We start from the raw sequence: 11,950 nt of genomic DNA, 5'->3' as shown, positions 1-11,950 counted from the left end.
CTGCTTATATGTGGGATTTCTTTCTTTCAGTCCACACCAAGAGTTCATGATGACATGTGGGTTTGGAACAAAGATCAGCTGGTAAATCAAAAGCTCAATGCTCATTTACCAGGGGCAACAAACCCGTGACTTTCCAGGAGAGTACCATGGCCTCAGATTTCAGGTGCTGACGTTCCTCCCAACTGCTTTACACTCAGCTACAAACCACCCCGATATGGCGTTGGAGGTCATGGTCCAAAGCAGTGGTTTTCAAAACTTTTTGTGCCCAAAACACACCAAAGGGCAAGGCAAAATCCCAAGGCACACCTGTATTCAAATCTGTGCACAATAGTTTCTATAATGTGTGCTAACACTCTTATTAGAAATTTAAAAAAAAAGACAGGTAGCTTTCGTGATACTGCCTACTGACATCTTTTTCTCTTTTCTTTCAGCGGTAGGTCATCTTTGCTGGTGCTTTGTTGTAATTTGCTCCGTACAATAAAGCGATCCATTGTCCCACGCACCATTTGAGAACCACTGGTCTAAAGCCAACAGAACGACATCATCAGCATAAAGAAGGAGAGACACATCACTCACAGCTCTCACTCCAGTTAAATAAGGACAGGATAGAAGTTACTTCTTAAAAGGAGCCCTGCTGAATTGCATGTGTTTGAAGAAAAATCAAACAACATTTCAAATCCGATACAGCATAGCTTGCCAGTAGCCTGCAGCTGCACTTAAGGAGAGGAAGAGGCACAGTCCAGATAGTCCAGTCCTTGCCAACCACTGGCAACGAGCCAAAAAGTCCCTCATTTGAAGTTTTAACCTCCATCAATTTTATCCTCCACTCCATAAAACCAGTAAACTGTCCAACTCCCAGGTCATCCATCCCTGGGAGCTGCCTGCAGCATACTTCACTAGGCTTGTCTAATAGTGGCACGAGGCATCACTTGTTTTTTGGGGGTTTTTTGTTGGCCAAATTTTTGTTTTAAGTCTGAAACTGAGTAATTCTGGCCTACTCCTTTAAAGTCACTGTGATTGTATACATATTTTTCAGTATATATATTAACAGGTGTTAATTACTTTTTAAGAATATGTTAAATATTTTTTTCATATACCAATTCCAATGTCTAAAAATGTCTTAAAAAAGGGTGTACTGGCATTATTATGCTGTGATATTATCATTATATCAGTGGCATAAAGTGGTCTCCAAATAACAGTAACACTGTCTATAGCAATTATTTCTGGGACAATATATCATCCAACAAAAGCAGTTCTCGTGACAGGCCTAGGAAAAATTCCTACGCAGGCGGGAGTTCAAGATTTTTTTTAACTAGCTGATGTTCCAGAAGCTTTCCTTATCTCCTGATCCAACTCAGCTCTACCTCTCTCGTCACGCAACCACCCAAGATTTGCATCTAAAGAACTGAACATATGACTATGAAGTTTTTTGTCAATCTTTGTAACTACAATGTTCTTGTACTTAAGCATTAAACATTACTCTATAGTGGACAATCCCTAACTGACACTGAAGTGCAGTAAAAAAGAACGACTCAGGTTCAGTTCACAAGTCTATTTTTGGTAATAGACTAACCCATTCTATCACAGTCGCTAGAAAAGACCATCTTGTTCCCCGGGAACACCTCAACACATAGTTGGTCAGCCAGAGTCTTGTGAGTGTCACAACACCCATCCCCCAGAAAATAAGAGAGTCCAGCCCCTGTAAGGACTGTGATTCCAGAGCCAATACTGTGCTTAGAGTTAAGCTCAATTTGATCTCACTTATGTGGCTCAATCTGCCACACCGGCTGTGTTCCCTCACTACCAGAGAGAAGACATTCGACATCCTGATAACCACTTTTTGTAGCCAGGGGGTCGGTCCACCAAGTACCCACGCTGCCTGCTGCACAACGGCAACGCTCCAGACTCCTACACTTAAACAAGTAGATTTTTAAGATCAATATACTTGTGGAAATTGAACATTGAATGTTGTCTTTTCCTCTCTGTCAGTATCATTGATTTTGTACGTTACCCCAAATATATAAGCTTGTAATAAGTTTGTTAGTTTTTCCCACTGTACATGGTGACATCCTAATAATGTGTGGGTTTTATAAACTTTCTGTTGCTCTTAATTCAACCCAAACTATCAATCCTACTCCTCGTCACTCCTCTCAGTCACCTCGCGGTTATGACTTACGGGTTTGTCTGCCCGAAGATGAACATGGAGCTGTAGGGAAGGATCTGCCGAGGCCCATTAGCTGCCTCCTCCTCCTCCAGGTCTTTCTTCTCCTCACTGAGTCTGAAATTGTCGCAGTCGATGTTGTTCACTGGGGTGGAAAAATAAACACACTCATTAGCTCCAAGAAGCACACACATTAGCAGAAAAAAAAGAAAAGAAAAACATTTCTTTTTTCTATGGACTCAAAATGCAGGCGTTTGGTCTCTGTGGTTTTATGATTGCATGAATTGTTTTATCAATAACTTGACTAATCAGACACTTCTCATTGCAGGACCACATCTAAGAATGACAGATACAAACTGCTTGCAAAAACAAATACACTACTTGAATAAAAATGAAGCCACTGTTATGTAGTCATTATCAACAGCTTTAAAAATACTTTCCTGTTTCTTTACTTGAACCACTGGGTAACATTTTTCTTTAAAACTGAGCAAACAGAATAAAATAGATAGGATTTTTATTCTTTCCTCTTTTTTTTTTTTTTTTTTTTTTTACAGATTATAAAAACAGCAACAGATTACCAAATTAATAACTGGACTGACTGGATAATACCTGTGCACTATTGACATTCCCATCAGCCTCAGCTGGACTGTGTGTTTAGCACTAATTAGCAAATCTTACCATGCTAACACACTAAGCTAAGATGATGAACATGGTAAACACTATCATCAGCATGTAAGCATTGACATTGTGAGCACGTTAGCATGATGACATTAGCATCTGACTCTAAGCATTGATGTGCCAAAGTACAGCCTTGGCACATTGGAATATGACACCTATTGTCAACACATTCTCAGTCCCAACTTGTCAAATACCGAAGCTTGATCAGTGGCCCTACACGTCAAACTATAATGCTCAAGGTACCCTCCAGTGTCAGTTTTGGATGCTCAGGGAAGGCGTGTCAAATGCAGCTCTAGCGAAAGTTCTATCAGGAAGACAATACTTTTCATGCTCGGGCTATAAGATTTCTTTCTCATTCTACCATTCTTTCCTTGCACGTATGCTCACTCCCTGTCTCTAGGTGTCATTGTCTGGGTCTGTCCGTTGAGTCATCAGCTGATTCATAATCAACCAATAATACAGTGACACACCTCCGTTAGCCTATCATCTTACTGCTCCTCATTTTAAACATGGCTCTTTCTCTGCTGTAGCTCTTTCTTGCTGCAGTCGTGTGTGCCCTCCATTGCCCAATCACCACCTAGTCTTTACAAATTCATCAGCCTCAGAGTCATCAGCCACCACCACCAGTGTCTGGACTCCATGGGGGGATTTGTCTTGCTGCTGCTCAGATGTCCCTCAATCACAAAATATCTCCCTCTGATGTGGAAGTGCCGAAGACTTCTGCTCAATCTTAATCAGTACAAATCATCTGTGCACTCATATTCTGTATCAAATATTATCTTTACTTCATTCTTCTGTCTCTAATGTTTGAACTTACATTCATTACATGCAGTGTTTTCTCAAAATAAACTTCCATTTTGACAGGAAATGACCCGTTTCTGCTTGTTTAATGCATACAGTCTCGTTTCAAAATAACCTCCCAATGTAGGTTTATTTCGTTTTTAGGTGTACTTCCTCAGGTTTAGGCAACAAATGTACATGGTTAGGTTTAAAAAAAAAAAAAATATCATGGTTTGGCTTAAAATAAGCACGTTTGCTACTAATGTAACGTACAACACATGACATACGCCATTAGAGTAGTATGTTAGACACACTAGGTTGCTATTAAAATAACCTGGTTGACTTTTTGTCCTGGGTGAAAGTCCTGACTTTGTTGGACCCATCCAACTCCACTCCAGCCCACCCAATGCAGACTTTCTTGCTGTTTATACTACAGCAGCTGTTCACTAAGGGCACTTTGATGTGTTGGTATCTAACACTGAGGACTAAAATATATAAAATTTTGTTCATTATTTTCTTTGGTGAGATCTGAGACTGTGTTGATACTCCTAATTAGCCTTAATTACCCTTAATGACTCACTCTGTTGTAAAGTGATGACTCGTGGTGGAAAAAAAACAATACAAACAATGTCCAAAACCTTTCCTTTAACCTTCCCACTCCTTTTTCACTTGTTGTGACAATGGCGTGCTACACTCACTGGGTATGATGGTGGTTTCTCCGGGCGGGGCAGTGATGGTGACAGGGATGTGGATGGCATTGCTGTTGAGGCCGGCCTGGCTGGCCCTGGTGGAGTTCTTCTGGTTGTCAGCATCTTCTTGCTTTTCTCCAAGGCTCAGGCTACTTCGCATCGGCTGCAGAGGGCTGGAGGCAAGGCCATCGTCCTCAGCATCTGGCTGCCTCTCCCTGGGGGAAGAGATGTGTATCTTATCACAGGCATCATTATACTCTGCTCTCGGGGTGCTTCCAGCTTTTTCTGACAAATGAGATCCATATGAGAAAGTTTTCTGTCCTCCTGGGAAACAGACCACAGCTTATGTGGCAAAAAAGTAGAAGTACGTTCAACTTCGATGTAAACACACAGTTATATGGTGTTTATGTGTGACAGCAAACAGATGCGAACAGTCCTTTACAATGTCTTTCATAGTGTCTTAGGATATCAAGTCTGAAAGATTCTCTTGAGAGTTAATTAAGCCCAGTCTGACACATAACAGGTCAAATCAGAGAGCTGTCGAGCTGTAGATAGCTGTTTAGATGATGTTATGACATGCCACTGTTACGACTATGAAGAAATATTCAAAACAGGCAATAAAGACTTGAAATGAAGCAAGAATCTGCAACTGCAGGTCTGATCTCTAAAATCAAATTAATTCAGAAACTAAATCTGGGGGAGAGTTTTTTAATACTCTCATCATTTTTTTCATTACTTAATGATCACTTTTTAGAAAATACATTGTTGACATTGTTTGAAAAAGAATACACTGAGAAAAATCGAGAATTAAATATTATAAATATAACTAAATCTTCTTTCTAGAGAAGCAACACTAATGTTTATATCCCTGACATCACAATACCGAGGTGGAGAGAGGGCAATTTTGTGAATCCTAGGATAGCCAAGAGATAGTCTGAGTGGGCGGAAGTTTGCTGCATAAATCAGCCTCTCATTGGGCGGAACAAGCCACCTGCTGAAGTCCCGCCCTACCACCTCCGGTTGCAGTTTTCAACACGTCCTTTACTAACTTTTGCGGTGTTTGAACTTGCGGGGATGTAGCCATTTTTCTGCCATGGTTCGCATCCTGTAGGCGATATTTTTGTGGACATGTTACACCAAAACCTGTTTCCCCCCGGCAATATTTTTGCAAGCGCACTGTTGTTGTGGCACCGCCCAGAATGATTGTGATTGGTTGAAAGAAATACAAGCAGCCAGGGCATTTTTTTTCTCCAATCTTAAAGTGAGAGTCGGCCCAGCCAGACCTTTCTTTTCTTGAGAAAGGTCTGGTGAGCGAGACTAGCCAAGAGATAACCAGCCGTACGCTCCCTGTGATTAGGTAGTATTGGCTAGCTCTTTGCCTTCGTTGGTTGGATTGGTTAGGGTTAGGCTAAGAATGTTAGGGTAAGAAAATCAGAGGCAGAGTGGGGCAGGCCATTTCTTTGCTATCCCAGGAATTGCACATCGGCAGGAATTCCAGCAGTTAAGTTTAAAAGAATTCTTCTAATTTTTTTAATAACTGACAAACTAAGCTAAACAGTTCGACCACATATGGACCGCTTTAATTTTAGCTTGTTGGTAACAATTGGCTATTTGCTGAGCTTGCACGCCATGCTTGTGTAATGTCAGTAGAGGTGGATGAGACTGCAGATGAAGCAGATTGAAAATATATATCGCTTTTTACATGTTTATATGTTTATGCTTGACAAACATGCGTTACTGCTTTTTATTCACAGACGTTTTTTTTAGCACTTACTTACAGTAACAAGCACAGCTATAGTCAACTTGAGTAACTTTCAACATATTTTCTCTTCATCTCCAACGTGGCCTCTCTGCTCTGCTGTTCATGGTGTTTGTGGTGTTTGTGTGTGTTTGTGTGTATGTGAAGGAGATTTGCCTTGGCACAGAGAGCAGGTAAGCTGCTACAGTCTTTGAAATTTTAGCCCCAGGGCCTGTTTAATACTGGTTTTAGGTGCCCAGCCGTAGTTAAGAAACATTTTATATGATGATTCCACATCTGCCAACAAATGCAAATCACAGGTACAGTAAAGGCCAATAAGTAATAACAGACTGTGAACTCACAGAGGTGAGGCTTTGCAGCAATGACCAAATGAGTAGTGGAGTAGTACATTTTAAAATAAGCAGTCTGTTACTTTTATAATATTACTGCAATTCTGTGTTTCTTTTGCTGCCATTAATTTATTGAAACATAATGTAACATAACTCTAGCTGCCTCTGAGGAACGAGTGAGCGCCGCTGCTCGTCCTGAGAGAGACAGCAGGGATAAACAGCAAGCAGATCATCATATCTTCACATCTAACTCAGTGACTTAAGGGTTCATTTCGACCAAACCAGAGTTGGTGATTGTTGGAACAATGGAAAACTGTACTTTTGAAGTCATAATGATCATGGCAAATAGTTCAGTGTTCTTTCTATTCATTCTATTTCTATGCATTGAACTTCTACCATTTGATTGCTTAGATCTAGGCACAGAGCTTTACGGGCGAAGCAACACAGCGACACATCATCAACATATCCAAAACATTCTGAATTTATAGACTATAATATCCGTTGTCTTTACCTGTGACCTTTGCTTCCATTCTTGTTCCTCTTACAGTCGTCTCCATCCAGTGTCGACTGAGCTCTGACCATACGAGAGCAGCGTGCCTTCCTCTCTCCGTTACTATCCCCACCTCCTCTGTCCTTTCCCCTGTGCTCCCCCTGTGCACCATTTGCTATCGTCCCGTTTCCCTCTTTCGGTGGATGATGTGAGTGATGGTGGCGATGCCCCCTTTCTTCTCTTCCTCTATAGTCATTGGCGTCTTCCTCAGGGGAGCCGGCCTGGTGATGGTGCCTGTGTCCCTGCCCTCCGTCGCGGCTGTGGCTACTGTCCCCTCTCCTCTCTTTCACCTGGGAACCGTTTATGTTGTGGTCTCTGCTCCGGCTGTGATGGGTGTGGTGCCTCCCTCCCCGGCTTTCGCCTCCATCCCTGCTGTCGCAATTCCTGTCACGGTGCCTGTGATGCCTCCTGGAGTGAGTGTGGAAGTTGTCTCCAACCCCATCCCCTGCATCCTCCCGTCCTTCAGGAGACCGGCTGGGTTTGTCGCCGTTCTTGGCCTCCACCACGAGGGGCCGGTCCAGATGGGTCTTCATGTCAGGATGCAGGTGAAGGGCGGTGGACATCTGCAGACGCTCCTCGGGGTCGAGCTCGTTGAACAAAGCCTCGCTGCTCGTCCTCATGTTGTGTCTCCTCAGCTGATTGGTCCTCTGCTCCCACACTGACATGGACTTTGCCGACCGCTGCTGCTCCTTACTGGACACAGGAATCAAACCACAGAGGAGATCATGGGAGAAGGAAACATTGTATACTCTCTACTTTATGAGTTCTTTTTCATATGGAGTTCACAGTTTCATCCATAGCCACACAATCCTCTACTTATGCCACTACATTTACATTTTCTTTATCTATTTTAAGACACAAGGTGGTTTATGGATGCATCGGCACAGATGTTCACCATGGTAAAGCTTTCACTTACCATGCTTGAGGGTTATATGGAGAAAGTAGCTCAAATCCTCCATAGCAAAATATATCATTTCCCAACATCTAAGATGGTAAAGTTTGTGCATTGCTGAGGGTTGTTACATTCTCTTGTCATGACATGACCTGATCATGGGAGGTCTGTTCTTATTTCGGGTCCTCAACACTGAAGTCTTCCCACATGTCAGGTAGAAAATTGAATCACACTATTCTGGGAGAAACTTTTTACCAGTGGAGATCAAAATGAACACACTTAAAAATATGTTAAGTTTTAACTATAATATTATCTATTATTAATTTTGACTTATTTAACCTGCATCAACCATTGACTGTATAGAATAATGGACATAGCTATTGCAATGTCGTCCATTGGTTTGTGGACTGCTGTTTTGAAGCTTTGAGTTCGACATTATGCCGTCGCCGTCTGATATAAAAAAAAAAATCTGTACAGCTGTTATTAACTATAGAGACCAAAATGTTTTTGGTTTTTTTTGTACCAGACTGTAAAGGGATTTTAACATGGATGTCTCTGGGACTGATTGGCATCCAAAGCCAGCCTCATGCAGTCCTTCAAAGAAGGGCAGTTTTTGGCACGTCCATGTTGGCTTCATTTCTAAGCCATGGAGGTTGCTGCTTGGCATCAACTGTAAGGTGTTCAGTGTTCATCTTAATACAGCAATTCAACCAATGTCAAGTGAGTTTTTGATGTCCAAAAAATGCTAAATATCTGTAGTGAAGTGCTAAGTTTTTCTTCCCCAAATGAATTACCTACTACTCCTACTGTAGGCAACTGGACTTGCTCGAGTTTCTTGAAGACGTCTCATCTCTCATCCAAGAGGCTTCTTCCAGTTCAGAAGAAACGTCTTCAAGAAACTCAAGCAAGTCCAGTTGCCTGTGATAAAGCTCTTAAGATTACCATGACCTGGATGACTGAGAATCTTCATCAACACATCTCGGCAGTGTTTTTACGCATTACTTTCTCCTTTGAGGAGGTTCAAAGTACTGAGAACTGATGCAAAGCAGCCTTTCCAAAGACTAAAACAGCCTGAAGCATGTTTCATATACTCACCAAAAGGCCTTTTGTCAAAATGAAAGATATATTTGATTTGATGTATCAAATGTAAAACTGTGTCTCTAAAACAAGAGCATCTCTTTCAACTTAAACACTCCTAACGACTGTCTTATATTTATGTATTCCAGGCTGAAATCCACAAGATATGGGTAGATCATATGGTCCCTGCCGCCTTCTGAGGCCCCTAGGGATTGTAAAAATTATTTAAAAACTTAAGGAACAACATCAGTTAAGCATTTTTTGCATGGTGTACCTATCAGAAGTGAGACTTTAAAAATAGAGTTACAATCTTAAGTCAAAAACACTGCCTAAATGTACATTAAAAGAGACAGTGATTGCTGTTATTGTTCCTCATGACCATACCTGCCACATTTAAGAGACTGGAGACATAATCCATAGTCTGTCTGCGCAAAAAGGCATCCTAAACTTTGGGTGAAGTCTTCGGCAGTCTGTGTTAAGCAAATCAAGTGGGTATCTTCCAAAGTAAGTCGCCTTAGTATGAAATTCCCTCTTTGTGTTCCAAAGGCTGTGTTTGCTTGCTAAGCCACGGCAGATGGAATTCTGTACTAAAAATACCCACTCAGTCTGCTGAAGTGTCTTATTAGCTGCAGCTGAACTATAGAATTCATTTTTTTTTTCACAGGGCTGTGGATTGGGCTCCTGTCTTTAACACTGAAAGTGCTTTACGAAGGGATTTCTCTGCAGCTTGTATAGTGAAGAGGAACAATTACAGCAAACAATAACTCCTCAATGTACATGTGGGCTTGTGAGTGTTTTATAAAAATGCCAACTTATCTTTTAATGTGGCAACAATCTCCCATGACTATCCTCATTACAGCGCTTAATTAATTTGAGATGGTGTCGATAAGTCAGACAATCGCGGGGCGCATTAAAATGTCAATTATCAGAAAAAGCGTGTCAGAACAAAACTGAAACAAACTGTCAGAGGCTGTGTGACAAATGAAAAGCAGGGATATGCTGGCACAGCTGAAAGCTACTATATGTCCCTATGTTCAGAGGACAAAGGAAAAGAAAAAGGAAAAAGACACTCCAGACACGAGCACAGCAAAGGGATGTTTTTGCAACCAATAAGCTGCTTAAGTGTTTTGGTGTGAAGCCTCCAACAGAGCATATAGCTTCAATAGTATAAGACTATGCCAAAACTATGTGAAAATTTACATGTTATTTCTAACCATACTTATGGACAGGAAATCCACTGTGCTTTAGCGGCTTGTTAAGCTGTTATTAGGCCATTAAATAGCTGTTATCAGTTGTTATAGGAAGGGAGGGGTGGCGGATGGGTTAAACAAACACAGGACTTTTACCAGAGATGGTTGTTTTAACTGATGTACCATGACATAGTTTCCTAAACATGACCATGTAGTTTTTGCGTCTGGCGAACATGAAACGAAACTATCACTGTTTCACATTTTTGGGTAGGCAAATGGACATTTAGCAGTCTGATAATGGTCTTTGAACGGGGAGGCTGTGGCTCAGAGGAAGAGTGGGTTGTCTACTACTTGGAAAATTGGCAGCTCAATCCCTGGCTCCTCCAGTTCGCATGTCAACGTATCCTTGGGCAAGATACTGAACCCCATACTGCTCCTGATGGCTGTTCCATCGGTGTGTAAGAGTGTGCCATGCAAGCCCAATGCCTGTACCATTTTACCATTTGAACCTAATAGTAAGTGTGACTGGCCTCTTCTAACTTATATCTATGAGGCTAGAAACAGATAACGGCCATTGAATGGAGTGACAACAACCAATTGGGTCATTTCATAGATCATGTCATGGGCCGATGCAAAGCATGGGTTAGCAGTGCAATGCTTTTGATTGTCTTTATTTACGATAAAAATTTTAACAACTTTTTTTTTTTTTTTTTTTACTTTTAATAGTATCAGTTTGAAACCTGAGCAAAGTGACTTGATTTCTTTGGGAACAAGGCAATGAGCAACTTAAGAAGAAATGGCAAATAAATAGTAACACCAAAAAAAAGAAATAAAATAAAAGAAATAAACTAACAATAAATATTATAACAAATTTGCAACATAATTTTAAAAAATATTTCTGATAATTATAAATACAATTTTATGCACATTTTTTCCATATATTAATTAATTAATTAATTAATTTTTTTTTACAAATCCACTAAGTTTGTAGAACATTTCTTGCCAAGTTGCTTTTTGCCTTTTTCCCCCATGTTTTCGAAAGAAATCAAACCAATTTGCTCAGGATTCAAAGGTTTAAATACTTGTAAAGGGTGTCTGAACGCAGCACAAAAAAGTTATGTCGCTCCAGGTTTCAAAGGATTAAACAGTTAAAAATATGTGTCATGATTCTGGCGCTGGCGTGATGAGTCATCAGAATCTGCTGCTCCTCAGACAATGTTTCTCCTGGGAGATAACACCTAAACAAGCTAATGACCCAGAGGCAGAGGTGGATACTTATATGAGGTGTCCAGGTCTCAGGGGGAGACCCGACCCCTTCATATTGGATACTAATCCTCTTCACGGGTGAAAAGGATCAGCAAATTGTCTGTTGCTACCGTTACACAGAGCGGTCATGTCTATATCTGCCCCTTTAAGCACAAGCTAACACACTCAACACTGAGCCCTGAAATGCACATCCACACACCCCCACACACACAATACTTGTTGGTTAGTGCTTGATGATTGGTTACAGTTCTATTAGTTTGGCTTCAGAGCATGTGTCAAACGTTGGAATTACTTGACATGTGATGCTGGAAACTTTGCTAATCTTGCATGCAAGTAAACTGAACCAGAAATCATCTTTAAAGTCTGTTTGACTCAGGTTATGTGTAAATGGGGCAGGTATGACCAACATGCTATGAGTGGTGGCCATTCCTGACATGTATCATCTGTAACAGGCTGATTCCTGGGTTGAGGAGAGTATGGTGAGAGATCACACTAATGGGTGAAATGTGATTTCTTTCTGACGGCGTGAGGACCATCAAAAATCCTTTGATGTGTCCATATTTCCATCTATCATATAGG

The 11,950-nt window shown here is 41.1% G+C and overlaps 1 protein-coding gene across 2 annotated transcripts in view; it reads right to left on the bottom strand.

Annotated features, from left to right (window-relative positions):
- Positions 1-11,950, bottom strand: part of cacna1bb (calcium channel, voltage-dependent, N type, alpha 1B subunit, b) — a 239,791-nt gene that overhangs the window by 58,527 nt on the left and 169,314 nt on the right. For both annotated transcript variants that reach the window (XM_049603750.1, XM_049603749.1), the window contains 3 exons: positions 6,908-7,639; positions 4,318-4,523; positions 2,177-2,306 (listed from right to left, as the gene is read on the bottom strand). In XM_049603750.1, the coding sequence (XP_049459707.1) occupies positions 2,177-2,306; positions 4,318-4,523; positions 6,908-7,639 (1,068 nt within the window). The remainder of the gene's footprint in view (positions 1-2,176; positions 2,307-4,317; positions 4,524-6,907; positions 7,640-11,950) is intronic.

This window comes from Epinephelus fuscoguttatus, linkage group LG18, assembly GCF_011397635.1.
Source record: "Epinephelus fuscoguttatus linkage group LG18, E.fuscoguttatus.final_Chr_v1".
Taxonomy (NCBI): Eukaryota; Metazoa; Chordata; class Actinopteri; order Perciformes; family Serranidae; genus Epinephelus; species Epinephelus fuscoguttatus.
This window is presented reverse-complemented; position numbering and strand designations above follow the sequence as displayed.